The sequence below is a fragment of the Microtus ochrogaster genome, chromosome 6, assembly GCF_000317375.1.
Source record: "Microtus ochrogaster isolate Prairie Vole_2 chromosome 6, MicOch1.0, whole genome shotgun sequence".
Taxonomy (NCBI): Eukaryota; Metazoa; Chordata; class Mammalia; order Rodentia; family Cricetidae; genus Microtus; species Microtus ochrogaster.
The window spans coordinates 42,811,419-42,837,623 of NC_022013.1; the positions used below are offsets into that span (position 1 = coordinate 42,811,419).

The 26,205-nt window shown below is 42.7% G+C and overlaps 1 protein-coding gene across 5 annotated transcripts in view; it reads right to left on the minus strand.

The window, feature by feature from the left end:
* The window catches only part of Fhit (fragile histidine triad), a 1,440,845-nt gene that overhangs the window by 792,364 nt on the left and 622,276 nt on the right, over positions 1-26,205 (minus strand). For all 5 annotated transcript variants that reach the window (XM_013346791.2, XM_026780017.1, XM_026780018.1 and 2 more), the window contains one exon: positions 8,381-8,498. In XM_013346791.2, coding sequence (XP_013202245.1) covers positions 8,381-8,483 — 103 coding nt within the window. In that variant the 5' untranslated portion in view covers positions 8,484-8,498. The remainder of the gene's footprint in view (positions 1-8,380; positions 8,499-26,205) is intronic.

The following is a 26,205-nucleotide window of genomic DNA, read 5'->3' on the forward strand; positions in this document are numbered from 1 at the left end:
AAAAAAGAAAGGCAACACTAGGAAGTGAAGCTCTTGGGGAAAGCTTAAGACTCTGAGGAGTTGAACTTCTTAGGACACCAAGGTCAGCATGGGGTGGAGCATACAATGAATGAGAATAAAGAGTCCTGGATTAAATCCTAATTTCAAGGGATGTGAGTCACTACAGGGCCAAGCCTTGACTTTTCTGTTTAAACCACTCACTGATCATGAGGGATAAGAAAGAGCATTGACCTCAAAAAGTACTGTTGGCCACAAAATGTTATCTTGGTTCATCCACTTACAATATCATTGCAGCTAAGACAGTAATGATCTTTAAAAGACACAACCAATGCCTACCACACCAAGGCAAGGCATGAAGGCCTCACAGTGCCTCCCTAAGCTCTTGCATACAGCCAGGGTCTCCCTGAACCATGTGGAAGATGGCTATCGGGAACAGAGAAAACGTTCTGTTGTCTTCACCCATCAGTAAGTCCACAATTATGCAACACTCAATGATGCTGAAGAACAGGCATCATGCTGGACCCCGGGATTCTCTGGCAGCTTCCTCTAACAATCCTCACCCCCTGAAACAAAAGGTCATTGCTTGTCCACTTACCCTACCACAACAGTGGACTATTTCTAGATTGCCTCTATGTGCTGCTAGCTGCCTACTGTGGACTTTTTAGATCTCTTAGCACTGAAGAAATAGCTAGGTGGCTACCGGTGCTGCAGAGAATTTTCGGGAACTACAGCTGATGGTGCTGAGTGCCATGGTCACCACGCTTGTTACGTATGGAGATAATTCCCCTGAGGCCACACGCATCCTGAACACAAAGTGGGGGTCACGGACTCAAATCAAGGCTCTAGAGATATGCTCAAAGCCTATAGCAGAAAGCCCAGGAAAATGGCTTAGATTAGAAAACTTGTTCAGTTACCTAGTACTGCACAGAGTCCTTAGGCAGAGGCTGGTGGAGGATTTGTGCCCAAGAGCTATTTGTGCAAATTTATCGTTATTTTTTCAGTCAATTAGCTTGAGGAAGGAAATGTAAGCTAAGTAAATAAATTAGAGCATTAATTTGCAATAAATATAAATTAGTTATGCTAATTATACCAGTTGAACACATATACAAATTATGTATATATAGTAAATAACAAATAAGGAATATACCAAGGCTCAATGAGAAGAAAGCCATCTGACTATGATTTAGGAAAACCACGTATATTCACTCAGTAGAATCTAACAGTTTTGATATGTGTGTGAACATGTAAGATAAACAGTAACTGCCTACTGGTGTTCTAGTAAATCTATTTTCACGCCAAATGAAAATTTGAATATATTTTTACATTATTTGAGTTAATTACGTGACATTTCTTATGAATAGTGATGTATTATTCCATTCATTATTTCTAATTATGCTCTTTTACAAGCGCGGAGCTGGCAACACCATGACCAGCCTTTTCCTGTTCTTTATAATCTGATGACTTGCATGGGAAGCAGGTCAAAGATATGCCTAGAATATAATGAGCAGAGTTCAGCGGCTGTGAACCATGACAGTCCAAAGCTACCTGAGCCAGTTAAAAAGGAAAATCAGCAGAAATGGGATCAGCTTTTCACATCCCAGGATACCCCTAGGAGCAGTCAACATAAAGAATACTCAAAGTGCAGTTTTGGAACATGTAATTGTCAATGCACCCTTGGCTTGAGCAGGAGAGCGAACATTCCTGATGCCCCCCCCCCCCGCACTTTCTCTCTTTTTCTCTCAGAATTGCACACAGATTGACTCTTTGCAAAGGGCTTGCTTTCTGCTTGTGAAAAGACAAAGAGAATGCCCAGCTTTGGTGCATGGCTGAGAAATGAGAAAAGGCCTGGTTATTGAAAAGTCAGTTCAGCCTTTCTCTTCCGACGTATTACCAGGTCAGGCCGTCCTCACGCTCACTTGCGGTGGGGCTTAAGCTACAAGGTGAACCCTGACATGAAGGAGCTACAGTCAAGGAAAAAAGAATAAAACTAAATTACCAAGTAATGGGGACGCGGTGAGACCCACTGATGGCACCTGTACATGCAACCCCCCGGGGAAGCTGGTGGTAAGGGACAGGAGAGTGACAATGCATACACAAAGAGAAAAAGCCACTTCTAAGGGGCCCAGAGATCATGGGGCCTATGGGAGGAGTCTGTACGTACTTCCCCATTCTACTTCAGACCTTCCTTAAACACATACAAAACACCTATCTGATGCATTCCTTCAGGGTCAGATACCTACCCGTCTATCGTCAGGTAGACACTTAAAGAACAAGTCTCAGGTCTATGAACCAAAAGGAACCTTGGAAAGAAGAGGGCCTGGCAGGAAGGGCTTCCTTTTTTTTTAAGCCTCTGGCACCCTTGACAAATGCTGCCTACTAACCCTAAATGCTACCTCAGAGTCACCCCTGACATTATCAACTCTCCATCACCTCCTGAGCTGACATTTGGGATAAAGCCGACTTGTTTTCTATATAGCTATTTCCTTGGATAACCCTTAAGAAAAATGACTGTCACACAAGGTCTGTCCTCTAAAAGAAATGGACTGGATCCCCTGTGGCGCATTCTAGACGGAGTGAAGGGGGGCGGGGAGGGGGAGGGATAAGCATTCAAGATGGCGCCATGTTCCCACAGCAGTGCCATGGTGGGCTGCTATTGGCAGGTGGATAAACTCCTAACAGCCCAAGAAGAGGGGCATATTCATGTAGAATTCTCTCCCGGTTGATTAATCGCCACCCTGTGCACACCTTTGAATGTTGTAATCTGCCAACTTGAAAATACGACCACAAACAAGTAAACCAAATGTCCCACCACAGCTAGGGGCAAGGAAGCAGAAGAACACTTCTAAAGATCTCTGTAGGAATATTTAAGCCTGCTGATACACAGAGCCGTGCAGAGACATGTGCTCGTGGCACTTTAAAGATCAAAATTCTATCTTTAGCAATAAGGCTATTAAAATAGTGCTTATGCTGTCTTATTTGTACAGGAAGGTTTAAAAAGAAACAGTGCTGAGAAATGAAAGATCAGCAGATCACTAATAACTGTGCTTTCCTGAACAATTAAAGGAATTCGCAAGATTAAAACCCACTCAGGAAGTGACAAATATTTCTGATCTGTACGGAAGGACTAAAAGGGCATTTTTTTTAATCTATAGTATTTATTCTGCAAGAAGCACAGTTAAAGAAAAGAAGTTATTTTTATTATTATTTTTTCATTTATTTCTGTGCAACTGTGGTAATGGTCTAAAGTCAGAGATGGGAGCATTCCTCACCGGAAATGGTAAGAGTTTGGAATGGAAAAGTGTTTGTCAGGGTTTTCTCTCCTGGCGGCTGGGGCTGCGTCTTACCGCACGGTTCCCACCGCAGCAAACTTTTTGTTGGTAACGTGTCAGCAGAAATGTCCTTTACGTTCCCTCCTCTAATTCTTCACGAATACACTTTGGAAGGCCATGCATCATCCTAATATTGTTTGGTCCTGAGAGCATTCTGTGTGCGACGCGCCTGGCCCAGAGAATCGGTTCCTTGTAATAGCTGATTCAATAAACGGTTGACAAATGATTTGTATAATGCAGTATGACCAGTAAGCAAGGTTTGTCTCCATCACACGCCACATCCAAAGCCTCCACAAACACTGCTCTGTCCCTCTTCTGCGAGGGCGCCTTGCACTGTTCTGAATAGCAATCCACAGATCAATACCCTGTCTGCTGGAAACAACGGGACATAACAAATGAGTGATTTTATTTACAATAAAAGCCCGAGTCACCAAATGGATTCCACTCATGTTCAAATTCATTTTTCATGCTCAACTCAAGAGGAGAGGTGGACAAAGCAGAACCCAAGGGGAGGGGCAAGGAGAAGCACTAACTGTAGTGTGCCAATTTATTTAAGCCATAAACCCGAGCTGAGCTGCATTGAAACATATGAATAAAATGTTCAACAAAATCCTGAAGATGCAGTTCTTCAAAAACGTTTCTGTTCTCTCACCACGCAAGCTCGGAAAGCACTTTCCTGTGCCCAGAAATTAATGGATTAAAGACGCTTTGACATTCTTTTTTGGAGTGTCGCACCACAGAGGCCAGAGCCTATTCAGTTAGCTCTGAGGACTTGGCAAGGAATGAGAGTGTGTGCTTATGTGTGACAGAAGGAGTCGGAGTGGAGCTTTTGTGAATGAAGCATCGTCTTGCTTCAAAAGCACACCTTTGGCCCCTGACCGGACAGTTCCTTCTCTACTACAAAAGTGACAAAACTCCAGTGCCAGGGAGATTGGGAGATGACTCAGTAGGTGAAGGACTTGTCAGCCAAGCCTGCGGCCACAAGCATGTGCCCATGACCCATGCAAAATCCTGACATGGTAGCACATGCATGCAATTCAATTCCAGAGCTCCCGTGGTCAGATGGGTGGCACAGACAGGAGACTCCCAAGAAGCTAGTCTGTGCACCCAGTAACAAACTGTAAGAGTGCCAGGCTTACACAGGGGGAAAGCTGAGCCCTGGCACCCGAGTTCTCCCTAACCTCCACATGTGTGCCCACACAGAAATGCAACAGACTTGCAGGCATTTTCTTTTTAAAGGCAAGAAGCAAAATCCTAAGGGAAAAGGGGCTTGTCAGAACAACCAAATATCAGTGGGGCCATCAATTTAAAATAAAAGTGCTTACAAGTTACTCATCAATGGCACACTCCCCACAGGGTGCCTAGACGTCATTTTAAAAATGGTAAAACAAGTATTCAAAGTAAAAAATTCCATTTTACCTGAAGTTGCTATAAAACCATCCTGAAAATACAGTACTGTCAACTGAGGGCGTTTATGGGTTCATTTACTCTATTTAGACGTCCCCTTCACCCCCGAGACAAACAATACACCATGGAAAACAAGATGGGGAAAATCAGGGCAGCCAGCCTGAACACACTACTAGAAACTCTGGAACGGAGTGATTTGGCCCTGGGTGTGGCCGTAAAGACAGAAGTCAGCCAACCCTTATTCCCTCAGTGCATTCAATACACGGCGGTATTTGCTCTCGGTGTTTGCAGTTTCCGCTTTAATTCCGGTTACTACAGGACTCAGGATGCTTGAAAAACGGGTTAAGAACAAGTCCTCTGTGCAGAAGGGAAGGCCTATGCAGAGACAACCAAGGATGCACAGCGCATCCATTCTGAGGCAGCCTGGGATATGTGGCATGGTGCCAGGAGTAGAGTATGGGCTTGGTAAGCAAGGGTTGAGTCAATGTGTGCAGAAGGAATGGAAAGTCACAAAAACCAATGAGGATATCTTTACTCAGAGGGAAGAGTAGTTATCCTAGAGCCATAGTTGAAATGAAAAGGCTTAGGAGAGCCTCAGAGTAGAGGGGGCAGAGGAAGTGTTTAAGGGAACAAACAAATAGCAGGTGACTGAAAAGACAGACACTTAGAAGATACTAAAGATGTTTAAAATCTGCCATGGAGTTTGGACTTTTTCTACAAGATGGTCTGTAAACAAGGGAAGTGAAAAATGATGTTACCGGGGTGGAGAAGCCCAGAGGCAGAGGTGGTAGAAGCTAGGGGAGCCATGTAACAGGGTTATACTAGGACAGGCAGGATAGAAAGCCGCCAAGGGTAGAAGTCCCTCCCTGGTGGTTTTATGGATTGTGAGCAGACAGAGCTAGCCACAGGTACAACCCCAATCTCAGAAGACCAAGGCTTTCTGCAGAGCTAGCCACAGGTGCAACCCCTAACTTAGGATGGAAGATCTTGGCTTTCTACAGAGCTAACCACAGGTACCACCCCAATCTCGGGACAGAAGACTGTGGCTTTCTGCAAGTAAGCAACTGCTAACTAAGATGCTTCCCAATTCTGGGAACCACCCCCTCTACCCCCACATCCACACATACTAGTCTGCAAAGGGAACATGAAATACAGGACAGCCTTGTCTGAATGCATCATCTAAAGCGCCAAGCGGTTCCCAAGAGCTGAGGAAGGAGGTGGCTTCCCACACGGGCCCGTTCCCAAACATCCTGGCTCTCACACTCTCAGGCAGAAGCAGGTTCCTCCCCAAGGTTGAGGTGTTCCATGCTCACTGGTTAGAATGTTCTTGGCCTTGTCTCACAGATACGGCAACTGTTGGGGTTTCACTTTCAAAATGGTGGGTCCAGAGCACAAATCTCATTGCTGCCCATGATTCACTGGGGCCATCTCCTTCAAAGGAAACACTTCCAGGTTCTTGTCAGATATTTTCCCAGTCTCAGCATCACACTTTCAAGAGTGAATCAATAGAGCACGGCGGGAGAATCAAGTCCTATCAAGTTACAAATGAAAATTCACGAAGCAGAGTGTACTCCGTTATTAACCGTTTAACACACAGTGGGTCTGCATGGCATCAAGTAGGCCTGCAGGACATCAGAGTATGAAGACTCCTTCACCTAAATTCTCATTTTCATCCCTAGTTCTCTTACCCTTGTTAAAAGTCAACTAAAGCTAGCATGTAGAAAATAATGTAATTTTACCTTTATTCTTTTGACATCCAACTATATTTTTGTGTAAAGACTCCCCAAGGAAAAAAAAAATGACCACCGTAAATTTACAGTAAAATCAAAGGAAGAAACAAAGATGCTTTTATCCTGTGAAGTTCAGGCTCCATTTGAAGAACGCAACACAAAATTACTCCATAGTTTATAAGCTGTCTGTTTCACAGTCTCCTGAAGTCATTCTGCCTTGGGCTCTCCCTATTTCAGAAGCAGAGAAAGCTGGTTTCTCAACACTGAGCATTTAAGCTCAGCTTTACCTTTAAACTTTTATAAAAATAGTTAAATGTTAGCAAGAATAATTTTCATCCAGCATTATTTATACATTGATTGCCTGCTCATTGTTTTTTTATAATTTTGCAAAATTTAATAAGGTAAAATTCGGGCTTAGGACTGAGAGCTTAGTAGAGAATCACAATTTTATTCTCGGGGTTGATTTTCCTTTTTCCTTTCAACCAAGAAGAGTTTACATGACTAAGGAAGCAAGTTATTCATGAAGTTCTTAAGAACTTCAAACACTTTCACTGAAAAATTTACTCCAAAAAATATCTTGAAACATTTTTTACATTTTTTAATTCCTAAGGAATTAATTTCAAAGCAAATCATGGTTCAGTGTGGAAAAGACCTATTATCTTAAAATAGGAAGCCTCCTCCTTGTTACCCATTGCATAATAAAATTAAAGAGGAAGAGAAGAGCATTGTGGAAACTCCAGGAGTGATAGGTTCAACACAAAATAAATCACCTTCTCTGAGCGTCCTACCCGTTCTAATTGTCGCTGCAGAATTCAGTGGCGGGGAACATTCTCCCAACAAAATAAAACAATTCATCCAGCACTCGCAACAGAGAATGGTCTGGAAACCAGTGTTTTTCCGAAGACAAGATGGCATTTTCATTCTAGCACAGATCACAACATTCATAGCATGTTAGATTGTGTCTCCTAGTAAAGTCGGAAGCGACACCATAAAGTTTCACCAGTGTGACTGTCCAAACCTGAGCTGACTGTCTATTGGTCCAAACACCAACAGACGTAAGAAGGTGGACCGGGAAAGACCCTGAGGCCTCAGCCCTACACAAAGAACTAAAGGCAATTAAGGACTGCAGAATGGGAGACATAGCCTTGCCTAGGGAAGACGCAATAATTGGTTATCCAATATCAAATCTTCAGCCCTGGAAATATACATACAAGAAACAATATATAGACTGAGCAGGTTTATCTAGAGAATAGGTATATATATACAGACACACACACACACACACACACATATATATATACATATATATATATATGTGTGTGTGCGTGTGTACCTAACAACAATTAATGAAAAACAAGGCCATTAATTTGACAGAGAAAGAGAAGGAAGGAAAGAAAGGGAAGGGGAATTGATGTAATAATGTTACAATCACAAAAATTAAATAAAGTAAAATAAGTGAATAAATTAAACAATCTCCATTAAGCAAAGAAACTTTAATTCTCCTGTAATCCCTTAACCCCACCGTACAGAATCACCATCCTGTTTCTAACCCTCCATCAAAATTCACAACGAATAAAAGAAATTCAAAGTGCCCATGATATTCATTGAACCAATTTTAGAAACACCTATTTATTTACACAGCTATAGTAGTGAAAAGGTCAACCAAAAATTCCCCTCCAAAGCTACAGTTGCTAAGCAACCCTCCTCAGAAGTTCTGCAACATTGCTCAAGCATATTACGGGTGCCACCAACTGGATTCAAAATAAATATGAATAACATCTTACCTGGTTACTCCAAATGGGGAGGGACGGAGATTCCTTGCTTTGCTTACCTTTCGTGGACAGATGCTAAAGACTGATTCTATATAAATTTGGTTGGTTGGGTTCACATGATTCTTTTACAAGAAAAGGATACGGCCAGGTACAACAGGCTTCCTATTTACCAAGGCGAAGGACAGTTCAGTTTTGAGAAAAACCACAGAGGGCTTGATAAGATGCTGACCAAATCTAAATGACATGGTCTCACAGTGAATCTGAAAGAGAACATAATTTAGGAAATGAGCATTCAAAAGAGAAAACGACTTGGTTCATCCCTTTAAAGAAGGCAACTTCCATTAATAAAGAATTCTTAGATGCAAAGAGGATGCCGTTTAAACTGGTTAATCTCCCTTAGGAGAGATCCAGGTAAGTCTCCTAGGACTATTCCCATCTCCCTCCACTGCTGCCTTGTTTCCCGTGAAGGCTGCGAAGCAGAAGCTGGACCGTGGAGGATAAAGCAGCCTTTCATGCCTAAATTCTCCGGCCCTTCGGGACCCTCAAATCCACAGGGTCCTACATGTTGAATACTTACTTTTCCCATTGATCTCATCATCTCTGCCAACATGGAAATATTCACTGGAAAGGGCTAAGTCCAAATGTAATTGTTAAAAGCTTCTTTCAAAGGCTTTTATCTTTGTTTGTACAATAGCAATTTAGCACAAGCACAAACACTGTCTGACCTCGCCTACGATTACAAAACACACGTCAGCCGAGAACTATTACAATTCATTGCCATCATGAGAGAGGGAAGGAAGGAATGAACAAAACCGAGTTTCAGATGAGACTAGTTCCTGGCTGACCAAATCATGTTAATTTTTCCATGTCCTCCTTCTGGGAGAGGCTCCATGACAGTGTTACAATTTGATGCAAAATGTCCCCCAGAAGCTTCTGTGTTGAGCAACTTGGTGCTGATGTTTTGGGAGGGTCTTGAAAATTTAAAGGAAGGGGATTGGTCGACAGAGGTATATGATGTGTAGAGGTGGCGGGCTTTGAAGTCATCTGCTTTCTGTGTCTCTCTCCCTCTGCTACCTGTCATGAGATGAAGAGCCTGCTTCCACCACTGTTACTTTCTGTAAACGAGAACTCTGAAGCCTTGAACCAAAATAAATCCTTCCTACTCGAAGTTGTTTATAACACATCTTTTGCCACAGCATTGTGAAAGAGAATGAACATGAGGGAGAAAGAAATGAAATTGAGCATTTGGCAGCCAGCATGGACCAAAGCCACCCATGCTCCAGGAATAATCTTAACTAGGTGATGTCTACACACCGGTGACCACTGAGTGACCAAGGTCCTTACATTTTTCTAAGTCAGGAGCAGCTCACTACAGAATTGATGGCCAGAGACCAACCTATAAGAGAAAAGGCAGTGAAAGATGAACAAAGAATCTGGAAAACAAAGGATGAAGTTAAAAACAGGAAGGCTGTTTTCAAGTAGATCAATAACTGCATGATGATTTGGAGAGGCAACTGTTTATAAATGAGAGCTATGGAATGGTCCTCTACTGCAACGGACGGAACCTGACACACCGCGTGCGCTCAGGGCCCAGGTGGGAAGACTCACATCAAGGATAGAGATACTGGTTTGTAAGCTGTTTAAATCAGCTCATAAACATTAAGTTAGTAAGGCTTTCAAACAGCGTCTACCCAAATGGTTTCTCAGGCATGCTCTCCGGGCAGCTATCAAAAACATGAATTTGTACTTCCTCTACCTGCAGCCACATTTCCTTGAATTTTCTACGGTTGGTAACGCATTCTAAAGTTAGGGTTTTCCTTACTGTTGAATCCAGGTCTTGGGAATTGACTCCAGTACCTGTAATCCCCTAATCCTTTGGAATTGGACATGAGATAACCAAAGACAGTGAACTCCCTCAACTGAGCACAGCCCATGCCAGGAAAGGTCCTTTCTTAAAGCGGAACCTTCAGTCTGTTCGAGCGACAGCTTAGCAAACAACTGAGACACAAGCCAACAGCTAATGACACTATCTAAGCAACAGCCTAGCAATGCTGGAAGGAACAACGGCCCTGACATTTGTTTCCATTTACCCGTAATTGGGCAAACCTGACTTGAGCTTAGGCTCTAACTGATGAGCTGCGGTTATCCCGAGTCCTTGACTGGTTGGTACTCCTTTGTCTTTTTTGCCCTTTTATCTTCTGAATCTCCTTGCAACTCGGAGATTTGCTGTAGCACAGTTAATATAGTGTTTATCTTTTTTATAGATTTGTTTACATGTCTTCCATCTGTCAAAATATGGAGTGCTCTCCAAAACATTTAATTTTAATTATATATGAATTATTTTTTTAAATCTCATCTGTTTCTTAATTCTGTTTTATCCACACGGTTGCACTGAAAACAGCTCCTGGCTGCTCCTTTCTTCTCACAGAGGTCCACTGTGACATCTATGTACAGTCCGCTCCCGCCCAAGAGATAGTATAGCTATCACATTTTATCAAGGATAACACTGTGATTTCTATCCTAAGGTGACTCATGTAGCCTTAGAACAAGGTTTTAGGTTTCTAAGCCATGTACCAGTTTGCATTGTCAAGAGCAACACGCAAACGTTTTCCTCTGTCCTTGTCAGCACTTGGCACTATCTGTTTTCATGACTAAGAGTGAAATGGTATCTCAGGCACAACTCACTCACTAGCTTGCCCCGGTGCCTACCCAACCAAACCCCACTCCCAGGCCTAAGTGAGACCTGAAAAATGGTTCCAGCAGTTGAACAGTGGGCTTGTGATGGATGGGGAAAATGGCACAAGACTCACTCCCCAATTAGGAGTGACAGGAAAATAACTGCTATTGAGAAAGAGAGACTCAGTCTTCCTCAGGGACAATCCCGGTGATAGGCTGCATGGTCCCAAGCGGTCAGCCTTAAAATACATAAGAACTAAATGCATTAAATGGACTCAGCGGACTGTATCTATATGAACATGTATGTCTCTCTCTGTGCGTGCGTGTGTGTATGTGTGTGTATGTGTGTGTGTGTGCGCGCACGCGTGCGTGTGTGTGTGTGTGTGTGTGTGTGTGTGTGTGTGTGCATCAATAATCAAAGAAGAGCATGAGGTGGAGTCAAGAGAAGAGTTGAAGTGGGAAAGGGAGAGTACAGACATCACACAATACAGAAGTCATGTACAAAATTCTAAAAATCATTCATTAAAAATGGTATCTCTTTCTTGTAACCCACTTGTTTGCTATAGTGTCATGTATACTATGTCTTCTACAAATTGCTGGTTTATGCTCTTTCCCCATGTTACAAGTCACCTCCCTTCTATTTCCTGATTTTCCAGGGTCCACAGAAGGATCTAAGTAGTCAGCATGATAATTACATTTTTACCATCTGTTAATTTTTCTGTTATTCCCCTAAGGAACAAAATCCACTTATTTTTTTATAATTAAAATCACTAATTTTTGATATTTTTCTCCAAGATTCTTGGTTAACATATTTTTTCTCTGTCATAAGCTCTCAAGTGTGTATTTTAGTATTTTCCTCTATTAACTGTGTATCTTTCTCTTTAATACTTAATTATATGTTTCATGTAAAGCGTTGCTTAAATTGTGAAGTGTGGGGAGCTGAAGAGATGGGTAAGTGGTTAAGAGCTTGGGCTGCTCTTCCAGATGGCCTGGGTTCAATTCCCAGCACCAACATGGCAGCTCACAGCTGTCTGTAACTCCAATTCCAGGGCATCTGGCAACGTTACAAACATCCATGCAGGCAAAATACCACTGCACATAAAATAAAAATAGATAAGTATTTTTAAAAACTAAACAATAAACTATCAAATAGTTTCACATTTCTTCTTTAATGAGCCAGTTTTCTTCTTTTTTAAAGTAAAGTCAGTCTTTCTTTTTATTTATTTATTTATTTATTTATTTATTTATTTATTTATTATGTATGTATACAGTACTCTGCCTGCATGTGTACTGCACCCCAGAAGAGGGCACCAGATCCTTTTACAGATGGTTGTGAGCCACCATGGGGTTGCTGGGAATTTAACTCAGGACATCTGGAAGAACAGTCAGTGCTCTTAACCTCTGAGCCATCTCTCGAGCCAGTTTTCTTATACCAGCTCCTGAGACTATGCCCATATAGACCTAGCAGAGATTCTGGCCTTTGAGCCTATTGCCTGATGTTCTAGAAGAGCAGCTGCTAAATTATTTTCTATAAGGGACAGCTGCAAGGGGATTCACACTCTCTTATAGCTACTCACCTCTGGCATGTAGTACTCATGTCACCCCAACTGCGTCTGTGTTCTAAGACAACGTTACTCAGAGCAAACGCACAGCCTGTCTTAGCACGCCATCTGCAGTTTGCCAAGTTCATCTATATCACTACCCCTTCACAAATTTTCTGGATAGAAGAGAACTGGATTGGATTTGGATTTTGAGAGATGGGCCAGACTCTGCATCCCCACTGGGATGACAAAGGTGTGTTCAGCATTTCCATGGATGCTGTGGGTCAAACTCAGGTCCCCAGGAAGCACTTTACTGAGCTTTTTCCCCAATCCCTTTGACACACCCTTACCCTAATGTCCAACATCCTATCCTTAACACACTCTTACCCCGCTGTCCAGCCCCTTGACACAGTCTTACACCCCCCCCACTGTCTAGCCCCTTGACACACCCTTACCCCCCCATCCAGCTCCTTGACACACCCTTACCCCCCCATCCAGCCCCTTGACACACCCTTACCCCCCACCCCGTCCAGAACCTTGACACACCCTTTACCCCCCACCCCCCGTCCAGCCCCTTGACACACCCTTACCCCTCTGATGCCTTTTAGATGTTACAATCCATCTTTCTCGTGGTTGAATTTTATACCTGCCCAAGCAACATGGAGCTATAATTTCAAATAACTGTATATTTTTCAAGTTCCACTCCTCACTTCAGAATCCCATCTTTATGCCTCAGCTCATGGAGGCCACACCCTCTTCCTCACACTGTGAAGGAATAGGTTCTGGCATTGCTGCCTCTGGAATCTGACCCTCCTCTTTGGCTCTTAGCAGCCATTTTCTCCAGAATTCAGTTATCCTGTGACTGAATAGCCGTGTGCCTTATATACCTTTCAGAATCCTTTTTAGTGGAGAAATTTCCTGAGTATCTATTCCATCATATTCCTAGAGTCCGAAGTTGTCATTACTAATTGATGTAAAAAGAAAAAGTCATTAAATTCTCTACTTATTATTTCCCATTCTTCCTCCTGGATTTCTTTATGTATTTATTTTTTGCTACACGTTAATCTCTAAAATCACTTTTAGAAAGTGTCTACATGTGCCATACTGTGAATTTTTGTACATAATAATATACTCATTTCACCCTTCCATTTAAATACGCAGCCTACAATGACAGCCTCCTAAGCTCTAAGTTTGCCTGTTTCAAAACTGATCCATTACATCTTGGCCTCTTTGTGTCCTCGCACAGCTGTAAGCTGTAGAAGAAAATTGGCTGACATTCAGGTTACTGTTTAACAGGGGTTGTTCTGTTTTCTAATCTCAAATTAAGGTCTGCATAAATCCTGAGCCTAGGACTATAGATTAATACCCGTCAATTACCATACCAAATTACCACGAAGCCAAAAGCTATCATCCCCCTCAAGTCTCTAAGGACAACTCCTGTCTCTTCCTAGATTCCATGGCTTACAGCAGTCTGTCCTTCACGCTGCCTGTGGAGAGTCATCACCCCAGTCTCAGTGTCCCCATGAAGCCCATCTTCATGTGGTCTTTTCTGTATGCCTTCACGTCTTATATTAAGAGACTGAGGACTGAGGGGGTGGCTCTGTTGGGAAAGTGCTTGCTGCCTAAGCACAACTTCCAGTGAGAGCAAGGTGCATAACTCTGAAGACAGTATCTTACCCTGACTGCTTGCTTCTGCACACAGGCAAACATTCCTCAGATGCACCTGCACACACATACTAATAACAGCCACTAAAGACACAAGCCCGTGTATTTAGGGCCCAACATAACCCATATGATAACATCTGAAGCAGTCACATCTACAGAGACTTTTGTTTCCTGGTAAGGTCATAGTCTGAAGTTCCTTTGGTGGGGGCGGGGCATGATTAGACTAATGTTTCTGATTCCTAATGTTTTATACACCATAAGGCATGTACGTGTGAAGCCCTTGGTTTCCATTGTATCCTTTAAAGGTTTGGTCTATCATCTGTCTTCAGATACTCTCTGGCATCTCTGCATCCCCACTGGGATGACAAAGGTGTGTTCAGCATTTTCATGGATGCTGTGGGTCAAACTCAGGTCCCCAGAAAGCACTTCACAGAGCATTCTCCCCAATCCCTTTGACACAAGTTAGCACACTGGCCTTTCAGAGAGTCTATCTGACATCTCTATTCATTTGGTCTCTCTAAGCTCTCAGGCCAGTCTTCTCTCTCTGTTTCTTCCTGATGTCTTTTGGGAAACAGCCTGAAAGCAATATTTAGCTCCTAAGTTTCTCTCTGAAGCTTACTTATATCCAGTTTTCCTCTGTGCCCTGGCTACCCTTCCCTGCATGTCCCTCCATCTGACATATCACTCTTGCCAATAAAACCATATAGTTCTACTACATATTTTTTTGCAGAATTCTAGTTTGCCAGTAATTTACAATAGTGGATGTCCTCTGATTTCTTCACTAAATCTTCTTCCCCTTTGATGACAGACATAACTCAGACCACTCTCTGTCTGGAGAAAGCAAGAGGAAATGACATCAGAATTCAAGTTCTCTACTTGACTTAAGCCCCCGACTCTGACTCTCTGCAATGTGATGAACTTTTATCTCACCTAAAACCAGGAGACGATGGCCTGCAGTAAGCATATGTCACTGTCTGACACATGACACAGGCAGGCAAAATGGGAATATTTTCGACTTCCTTCACAGCGGTCTCATTGTTTCTCTGTAAATTATAGAAAAAGAAACTCCCCAATGAGTAGGCCTATTTCCGCAAATTTTTAATTTCAGTGAAGAAGAGACATGTTCCGGGGGGTGGAGAAAGAACACGAGTGTGTGGCATAGTAAAACCAGCTGTGTGACCGGAAGGTGCTGGCGTCTCCAGGATCTGAAATGGTCTGCAAGACTGAGATAAATATTAAATATTTTACTCTCATGTGAACATGGCAAAAGCAATTTTAGTTGAGGCTAAAGTAAAACTGCTGAATCTTTTCCTCCAAACAAGGAAGTTGGATGTACTCTGTTGAATTTCCAAATGAAAAATCCTATCCAAAAAACCTTGTTTCTTATCACATGAGCAGAAAATTATTTCTGGAATATAAAAAATTAAGGACTTAGGTAAGGAACTCACTCAATGGGTCATGTACTTCATTTATATTTATTATAAATGTTACTCAATGAAGAAACCTTAGGGATTTGGTTTTTCTCCTTGTTATGAAGAAAAAAGGAAGTAGCTATGTTAACCCAAACCAAAGTTGTAACTGTAGCCTTCTTCCTTCTTGGTACTGTGTGGTAATAACTTGCTTTTTTTCCTCCCATTTTCCCATTAGTGGAAGGCATCATCTTCCTGCTCCCTCTTATGACCTATCTGTCCTCTCTCTCCCTCCTCTGCCCTTCTGCTAACTCTATGCCTGTCACTCTCAGCAGCTAGTAAGAGGACAGGAATTTAAGGACTTCATCTTCAAAGTTACTCAGAGATGAACTGGTGCTGAGCTTTCTGTCCCTCACGCATGCGAGTATGTGAGTCAGCTCCACAGATTAGAGCTGTGGCTCACAGGACTAGGTGAGCCATGGGCACTGTGGAATGTGGTTTAGTGACCACAGCAGAAGATGACAGCTCGTTCCAATTCGTTCCAGGCACGGTCAGGTTTATTCCTGGTTTGCCTTTAAATGCTATACTGATATTTCACTAAACTGGCAAGTGCTTCAAATCTTGTTTCCAAGAGGAATCGCCAACTCTAGAATTTCTGGGTGGAAAGGGGCCTGTGAGATCACTTAGATCCAGTCCTCTCATGTTTGAGACGCTGAGCACGTCTGGATAGCGAGGGGCATATTCAAATGAGCACTGAACTTCAGTGGTCTCGTGGCTCTTTATACAGGATACTATTTAAGGGTTGATTAAACTTGGGACCCCAATTTGAGAAGTTAAATTAAAGCTAACACACTCTGGGGCATCCCTTAGTACTAAAGCCATGAAAATACTCACCATAAGAGGTCCAACAGAGGATCCAGAATATAAGCCTTTGTCTATTAATTTCATAGTACCTCTTCCAGCAGAGCACACTATGAACTGTCTTTTATATTTTTACTTTTTGATAATATAAAGGCCTTTCAAGATCCATGCTCCAAACTTGGAATTTTAGGACTTCCAGTAACCACATGACCGAGTCCATAAAGATGAGAAATTCTAGTCCATTGACCAAGAAGCCACCAAATCCCATCTCAGGACTACTAACTCCAATTTCTGAATAGCGAGGCATCTCTCTGGAACACATGCAAAAGTGGTGTGTTTCCACAAGCAGCTTAGGTGTTCAGCTTAGCTGATGCACAGCATCCAGCTCACCTAAGCATCTTAAACAATGTCTATTCTGCAGCTCTGCACAGCTACCCCTAAAGAGTTGGAAGTGCTCCCCCAGAATGCTAGCTATAAAGCCAGGCTGTGTAAAATCACCTCAAGAGCTCTCAAGAGGACCAACATCTTCAGCTCCGTCCTACCCTGACCCCAATAGAACCTCTGCAAGGATGAGATAAACTCATCCAGGGTTACACAGACATGGGTGCAACATCTGTTTTCTTTGTCAGTCTATTGTATGACTGTGGCCTGCTCCTTGTGCCTTTGTGACATGGGGCACCAAGCCCTCCCTCTATACATCCCCCAAGTACCTAGCATGTATTTAGCAAAGCGTGACATTTAAAAAGTAAACATGAATGTTTTTAATAGACAAGAGTTGGCTCTCAATTAATACAAATTAAATAATGGTATGGAACTTGGTACTATTATTGTCGTAAGATGGCATTTAGTCATTAAAGACAAAACCAACCAGGCACAGCCCTGAGTGGCTGCTGTACCCCTCTCTCCATGAGACAGAGTCAGTTAAGAAGTAACATCTGAACAACAGGAATGGTAGCCAGTGATTGTCAATGCTTCCAGCCTCCTAACAATGTAGATGCCCTATCCTTAAACCCCTGGACAGCTCTATGAAGAAGGCGATCTGCACATCTGCCTTCATGGATGCCTCTGATTTTAAAATTAGCATGCTCAGAAGATACTGACGTATCAAGGCTATTGAAATCAATGGCTAAGGAGCTCTCAGGACGTTTTTGTAATACTTTGCAGTCAACATTCGTGTAGGGTAGATGGCCCATTTCCATATAACTTTTGTCAATATTGGACATTCTCTAATTCTCTAAATCTGTTATACAAATTGTCATTACTTAGGAATACAATAGAGGGGGGAATGACTTCTTCAAAATGTCCTAGCTAAAGCAATCTACCATGAACACTAATGTCTCCTAGGCAACCGAGAAACCAAACACGATAAAAAAAGAAACGCTGCTCCTTTTGTTAAAAGAATGGGGGAAAAAGGTCTGTTTTGCTTTAAACTAGAAAATTAAAATCTTATTCCATTAGAGCTGGGAGAGCTAAGGTTCACTGTGAAAAACAAAACAATCTCCTATGTTATGCCCTAACAATACTCAGTGATGACAAAAGTCTAGATTAACCCTTTGGCAGCCTTCAGGATCTAACGGCCAGGGGATCTCTATTCCAGTATATATGAAAGCTCAGGACTGTGAACGAGGGATGTAAATGAGCTGGAAAGCTGTGACTGACGCATCCCAAGCTGACCCTCCCAGGAAAAACAGCCTGTCACCTAACTGAGCAACAACACACTCTGGGAGCTGACCAAATTCTCAAACAGATTTGATCAACTCGGAAAACAATCAAGGTACAAAATGAATGGCTGGAGACATACATTAAAGTTTATACAACTTTTAAAAAATCATTCTTAACCTACACATATGTCATGGCTCCACAGAGGCTAGCATAAGACTCTACAAGTGATGACCAAACAAAGGGGCAAACAACTCGAAAAGTCTCTGAATTTATACAAACAAAATAATATTTAGAGTTTCATGATAAAACTTTAATCTTTATTTTCCCATATCTAAACTTTTAAAATAACACAGGATGCCAATTTATTAAAAGAAAAAATTCTTCTATTTAGGTAAATTGAAATACTTTTGTCCCATACAATATTTAATGTCTTGAATATTTTTAAAGCTATGTATGATTTAAATAACCAAATGTTCTATGATATACATGTGTATACATATATATACTACATATATATGTCTTAATGTATACAGTACAATACAGTGTTACTATAATATAAATATAGAATATATATACACATATTTCATACGTAACACATGTAAACATATATAGTTTTTCCTTGAACATGTTTTGATTCTTTTGATCATACACCTAGGGTAAACTGCTGTATTACACATGAATTATTTTTAGCCTCTTAAACTACCAATCTGTTTTCTGTAGGGATTGTTCATATCACGTCTCTACAAGGATGAACAAAGGTTCAAGTTCTCCACATCGCCAAAAACCACACTCAGAAACTTTAATGTAATTGTTCAGAGAAGAGCTGGACACTGGGTCCTTGCTTCTTTGTTTAATTCTCTGTAACATGGTGAAGACTCAAAGCTCCTTATTCACACTGATTATCTCTGGCTCCTAAAGTATATTCACACCAACTGGCGATGTTGCTTGTCTTGTTCAGAGTTCTTGAAATTTCTTTTTCTTTCTTATCTTACCCCATCATCCCAATGATGATTTATGGAGCAAGAACAAAAAATGAAATATGGAAGACAGCATCCTATAACAATCTCAAGTTTATTTTCCAAGGATAGGGAATACATTTTTTTGTTGCTTTGGTTTTGGCTTTGTTGAGACAGGGTTTCTCTGTGTATAGCCTTGTCTGTCTTGGAACTTGTTCTATAGACCAGGCTGATTTCAAACTCACAGAGATCCCCCTGCCTCTACCTCTTGAGTGCTGGCATTAAGTCATTGTGCACCTGCCCAGTTCTCTGCAACAGAGTCAGCCAGCTAAAGAGCTTCCTTGAGCGTGGCCCATGCTGCAAAGCTGAAGTTACGGGCAAGAAATTATCACTGAAGTTACATGGCGGCAGACATGTCCAAGGAATACTGCAGGGCTTTGATCCCTCTCTGAGTTCTGTGGCTAAAGAATGTGTGGAGATGGCAATGAGTGGGTGACATAATAACACTGGAATGGCGGTCACATGAGGAAATGGTGTCATCATATCAGAAGCCTTGGGAAGAGTCTAATCAATGGTTGTTCGACAGAGAAGCTCACATCCCTCCCCAAAGGGCGTATTGGACTATGCTCATGTGAACCATTTTGCTAAATAATACTCACAGATGAAAGAAAAAGATAAAAAAGACATTTTAAGTCATCTGTATACTTGTGTACAAGGAGAAATCTAAAATTGATTGACGATTTTCTCATAATTCTGGAGTCAATTCTCTTCTCTTTTTTGCACGCTTTCATCTTCTACAAGAAGCACAAGCAGGAGAGTCTGCCTGAAGGGATTTTTTTTTTTCAGGAATTCTCATGTAATCTGAATCACAAATCTTATGATCCAGGAGAGAGCTTTTCTCTCAAAGGAGAGCACTTGTAAAATGTACTGTCTTCTACAGTTATTCTCATCTGCCGATGACAGAGGAAACCGCCAACATGTATGTTTCATGCCACCACCAGACCGCGACTCTAAAGCACAGTACTATAGATGTAAAAGCGCCAAGTATTCAATTTTACATATGCTAAACTGAACACAAAGTGAAACACTACATTATGGTACTGCAGTCCTGGTTTTTAAAATAAACATCCTGTTTAGATGACTATCTCTAGGAATGCCAGATGCTCGGGCCAAATGGGCAGTTTCTAAACTGAAGGCCTAAGCCTTCTCTCTCATAGATTCATCTCAACAATAAAGATGACCCAAATGTGTGTGTGTGTGTGTGTGTGTGTGTGTGTGTGTGTGTGCGTGTGTGTGTGTGTACCTGGAGACTGATAGCAGAAAGAAATCTATAGGTTATGCTAGTAGAACATTACTCTATGAAGAGAAATAAGGTAAAAAAGGAATAATCAGTCATGTTATTCTCTCATTTACTTGGTCATGTATGATCTGAGGATCTTTCTTCTGTGTTGCTGTTTACTCTCTACAGGAGTTGAAGAGAGTCACATATCATCCTCTTTTTCCTTTTTCTTTCTTTCTTTTTCTTTTTTTGACTGTATGATAACAAGACTGATATATTGAGCCAGCAACCAAAACTGGGTTGATAAAACTTCACTTTCAATGTTAAGGCAACTATGCCCATCTAGCCTCTGAAACCACGTACCTGCATCTTTACTCAGTGCATGAGTCAGTCTCTCAGAGGTTAAGAGACACTGGGGGCTTACTTTTCTTTATACCTTAAAAAAATAGTTAAAAACTAAGAAATGCCAAAGCATAAGTGCATACACTTTATCATTGTTTGAACATTAACACTGGAAAAAATAAATTTTATATACAAATTAATATAATAAGGTTACTATCTCTGCACACATGAAAGATTATTCTACCAATTTCTGACTGATGTGGACTTTATGCATGTTTGTGTGTGTGTGGCAAAGCAAGGCCACTTATAGGGATTTTTGCTAAGACAGTGTCGGGCTAATTATAGTGTCAAGTACAGCTATGTGTCACTTGTAATGTATAGGCTGCCTTCTGCTTTCAGGGTTCCTCTATACTCAGCAATTTCTAATTGCGTTATATACAATATAATTACATGACTGATAGATTTACTGCTCAACATTGCATTACAGTTCATACAACCTCATGAGGGGATAAGTTTAAAGCTATACAATGAAAATATCTCTAATTCTCTTCTATAATAATGAAAAGCCCACTGAAAACTAGCAAGGGCTGCATCCAAGACCTTGACCCCAAAGCCATCACAAACCCCCCTACCCACTGAGTTTTTCCGGACTCTGATACAATATTGGTTAAATGAAATCATAAGAATCAAATTCTAGCCTCTGAGTTTATCCTCACTAAAACTATCATGGGCAGAACCTATTTCTACAGCAACCATCAAGAAAGGTTCTCATTCAAGGGTCTTGAAATGGAGCTTTCCTGTTCAACAAGCTTCTGTTGTAAAATATGAACTTGAATGCAGTCGAGTCTTGGTCTGCCTTCTACCAGAATGGATTCACAGTGCACCATCAGCTCGGGGTCCTTCGCAGAGTCCTGCTCCTTCTCTATCTCGCAAATGCCTTCCTGTCTCCCTGTGCCATACATCTTCCTAGCACTCTGGGAATAATATAATAATAATGGGAGTCCTCACTCTGTGTGTGTGTGTGTGTGTGTGTGTGTGTGTGTGTGTGTGTGTGTCTGTCTGTCTCTACCTCTCTCTCCCTCTCTCTTGTGTGTGTGTACATGTGTGTGTACATGTGTGTGTGTGCATGTCTGTGCACGCGTGTGTGTGTCTTCCTCTCACTCCTTCCCTCCCTCCCTCCTTCTACCTCTCTCTCCTTCCCCTCCCCCACCTCTCTTTCATTTCTTCACCCTCTTACTATGACAGGCACCCATTAGGGGATGTCCCTTCCTACCCATCTTATTACCCTTTCATTCTGTCTGCCCCCCCCCCACCATTTAGACACGGGAAACTTTTAATTATTCGATTGCTACTATGAACAGTAATGAAGCTGAGGCTGCCTGCCGAGGAGCACCGTCAAACACTAATGAGCGAGCAGACTGAGACCCACACCTGAATCCCATCAAGGGATCCCATTGTTCGGGCCAGGTGGGATGCTTCTGGCCACAGGCGGGAGAGCTGCGGTTTGCAAGGTGGTTATTATGTATTCACTCCTGCCCGCGTGATTCCCAGTGACTCGCAGCTTTCCTGTGTGGTCCCACTCATTTACACACTGGTGATTACCTCCCCCATAATAATGTCTCACTGTTTCATTCTGTTTCCTGCCTCTTTGTCCTTATCTTTGCTGTTACAAAGGGCTTCCTGGAGCTGAAACTTCTCAAAAGGAACACTACTAATGGATCATTTTCTTATTCCTACTTTAGATCACTTCCAGAACTTCAAAGAAAAATAGGCCCTGCAGTCACTTGGGTGATCTGTGGGTATACAGGTCTTTCTTGATACTCTCACAGTGGCCAGTTCCTTGCCCCAACCCAGAAGATGTTAGACAGATACACCGATTGTCATCTATAGTTTTCTGAGCACCTAGGAAAGAGACAAAATTTACAGAAGACAGAAAGTGTGCCTCCTTCCCCACAGGAAGCATAGATAATATTATCTCTACAGTTAACTGGGGAATATGTGACCAACACCACTCTATCTCTTTCCAGACTTTCTAACCTTTCTTAATAGCAAAAGAACTCATACAAGTATCAGGTATTGTCTGAACACTGCCATGTGCCAGGGCCTATATACAACACTGGACCTACATTTAGTACGTGTCAACACTATCAGTCTATAGAGTCAGTATAGAGTCAAGCAAAACTCATGGAAAAGAAGCATCTCTGTTTAACTAAAAGCTTAAAGGTCTACAGCAAACCAAATGGCCACTAGGAGTGCTCTGAAGGGCAGGGAGGCATGAGGGCCCAGATAGACAACCAAGTGATGGGGAAAGACACTGGTAGTGAGCGGAAGGGCAGTGTCCATCATATTTCCCTAGTGGATAAAGCTCTGCTTATGTCCCCTTAGCTGCTTCCTCCAGTCCACATAGATCACCATACTGGGCACAGCATGGGGACAAAGGAGCCCTTCCTTTGCAACTTTATGAAGGTTCAAGTCATCATGTCTACAAACAGTACATGGGGTCAGCATGATTCTGACAAGACACCCCTGGCAGAATATAATGGGCATCAACCACGACATGGAAGCAGCTGGAAAACTTGTGTAGTAACTTAGTGCAATTTGACTTAATGTGAACGGTTACTTCATGCAGGCAGATGATCATAGAATGGGACATGGTGACCTGAGGAAGAACAACAGAGCAAACAAAGCCACAAGACACGGTCTCATGTAAGCTATGTTTTTCAAGCACCCCGTTGATTCTGCTCATGGATTTAGCATGTCTCCTTCCACACGGCTATAAAGTTGACTCGGCATCCATGGCATGGCCATGGAAGGGGTCGCACTGTTGAATGGGCAGGCCATGCAGCCCATCAAGCTCTCTCATGACATCAGAGAAAGTAGTCAGTTGGGAGCCAGACTACTCTGAGGGTGTTACTGCTGGGTGTAATCTATCGAAACCTTCACTGTTAAGTAGGTTGAGAATATGACATCATAATCAAATGGATGACAAGCAGTCTTTAATCAAGTGCACATGTACCACTGAGAAATTAATTCAAATTTAAGAGAAATGATGGAAAATGTTCTCCTAACGTTGAAACTCTTGAGCTTTGCCATCTTGAAGGCACTTGGCTTTTAAAATAATTTTTCATATGCTAGCTATTGAATCTTGACTTTTTGATAGAAAGAAGGACCATTGCTCCTCAAAACATTAATAAATAAAAATGGTTTTACTGTTTCTCCCGAAAAGTTCTGACCTGGTTCTAAGTGACCTTTTCAAATGAGCCTTGTTCTGAGAGTCGCTCTGGGACAGAGGCTTTGTTGGCACAACTTAACTGCCACCACTGTCCTTGCGTCTGTGCGTCTGAGCTCTGAGCAGCGATCCCTGGATACATAGCAGACAACACAGACAGGTGCACTCCAGCCCCTGGCCCATGTTAGGTCTGCGGCTCTTCTCAGCCATCTCCCCAACCTGCCTTCTTATTTAATCCATGGAAACAGCCACATGAAGCAGCAACATACAAAAGCCACTGCAAGGTCTGTACCAGGCTCCTTGGAAATTTAAGGTAGCGGTGTTCAGTATTCCTACCACAGAGCCCAGGAAAAGCAGACGTGCCCTTCAGAACACAGATTCCCAGCAGCTCAGACCTCCACTAAGAAAGTGGAAGCCACTTGGTAAGCTCACTTGCTTGGGTTCCTGGAGAGCACACATGTGGCATGGATTCGGTGACTTTACCTACCACAACCCTGCCTAATTAACTGCACCATATCCTCCAGCAGAAGCTTACCAAGAGCCTTGTGTATACCTGTTACCAATCCACTGGTATCACCGCGGGACAGGCAGATGCTGTTTTTCAGGACAAACAGAAATCATGCAAATGAGTAAGAAGCCTAGGTCCCAGTCATGCTAAGAGGTGGGCTAGCCTATCGGGAGGGTAACTCTAACTGAAGAGGTCCTGACCGGGCTAGAGACTAAGAGATATCACCTAAGAAAGTTGCATCGTGGTTTTAAAAACAGATGATTTAAAGTAAATGGAGGAGGGAAGAAGTGAGAGAAAGAAGTGAGGGGGAGGAGAAATGGGGGTGAAGATGAGAGCAGAGAGAGAAGCCATGCATGGGCCTTCCTGGGGGCAAAACAGGTGTGGTGTCAGGAAAGCATGTCTTCTTGACACTCCACTGGAGCAGAGATGAGAAGTCCTTTCTTGTGACAGGTAGGGAGATCCAAGATCCCTCCCTGCATGGTTCATGCTGGGAACCTGCAGCAAAAGCCAGGGGCCTATACTCTGAAACCTGGCCTGAAGAACCCTTCTAATCAAGGGGGTAAGCACGAGTTGGAACTGCGCTATTTCTTGGGGTGGAAATTTGATCTGAGTGATATACTGGAGCGGGTACAGAAACAGACCTGGTACATGTTCTCTCCTCATACGAGGGCCCACACTGAGATGTGGTATGCACCTACTCCTCCTCAGGGAAAAGGCAGCCAAACATACCCCTCAAAAGTCAGTATAGACGCAGAGTAAGCACAGTTGCCCGTGGAACGCGGACACAGAGGATCACCAGCGTCCACACCTCTCCCTATGAGGGATGACAAGGAGCAGGGCGGTAACTCCACCCGCAAAACATACTGAACAGAAGAAGCAAGTCAGCCGCTCTGCCCCATGAGGAGCTGCACACAGATTCTGCACCCCTAACGCTGTTCTCTTTTAGACCTGTCTTGTTTAATTCCTCAGTTCAAGTTGGCGACCCAGCTTTGTCCTTCCGCATCCCTTCACCACTACCAACTTAACTGGCTTGGAGTCACACCTTCAGCCTCCTGAGGGCTGGGCTTATTTTAGCTGGGTGCGTTCACTTGCCACTTTCTCATTTCATCCTGCCTATAACTGTGGCTGTCTAGTCTCTTCCATTCCTCTGCATTGCCCACCCCGTCTGTTTACCTCTTCTAGTTTTTGATCCCTTGCTCTGATGTTAACCCTGCGCTTTTCCCTCTACTCAGGAGGCAGGTTCGTTCAGCGGGCTGCACTGTATTCTCACTCCGGGTATATCCAGGGGTGACAGCGAACCTCTTGAAGAGTGCCCTCCTCTCACTGGAGACTGAGCAAGGTACCCTGAGGGCTGAGTTGCTGGACTCCAGTCGGGCAGTGAAGCAACACCTCAACCTCACTCTATAGCCACCGTGAACATTGACGGTTTCCAACCAGAGACCTAATTCCATCTGTGCAAATCTCAACACAAGAAGCAGGAAAAGTCAAGGTAGCATGGCCCCCCGCAATGATTGCCAATTGCACAGCAATGTATCCCAGTGAGAGCAGATGGAACAAAATACCAAGGAATTCTAAAACAATTACAGAAATGTTTAACAGAATAAAAGAGGACTGGAATGGACTCCAGAATGAATTCAGAGTGGAGACAAATTGCTAAATGAAATATGGGTATCAAAACATTACACAAGAAAAAATTCAATGAAGAAAAAGAAATGTTGAAAACCTCAAATTAAAATATGGAAATTTAAGGCCGGGCGGTGGTGGCGCACGCCTTTAATCCCAGCACTCGGGAGGCAGAGGCAGGCGGATCTCTGTGAGTTCGAGGCCAGCCTGGTCTAC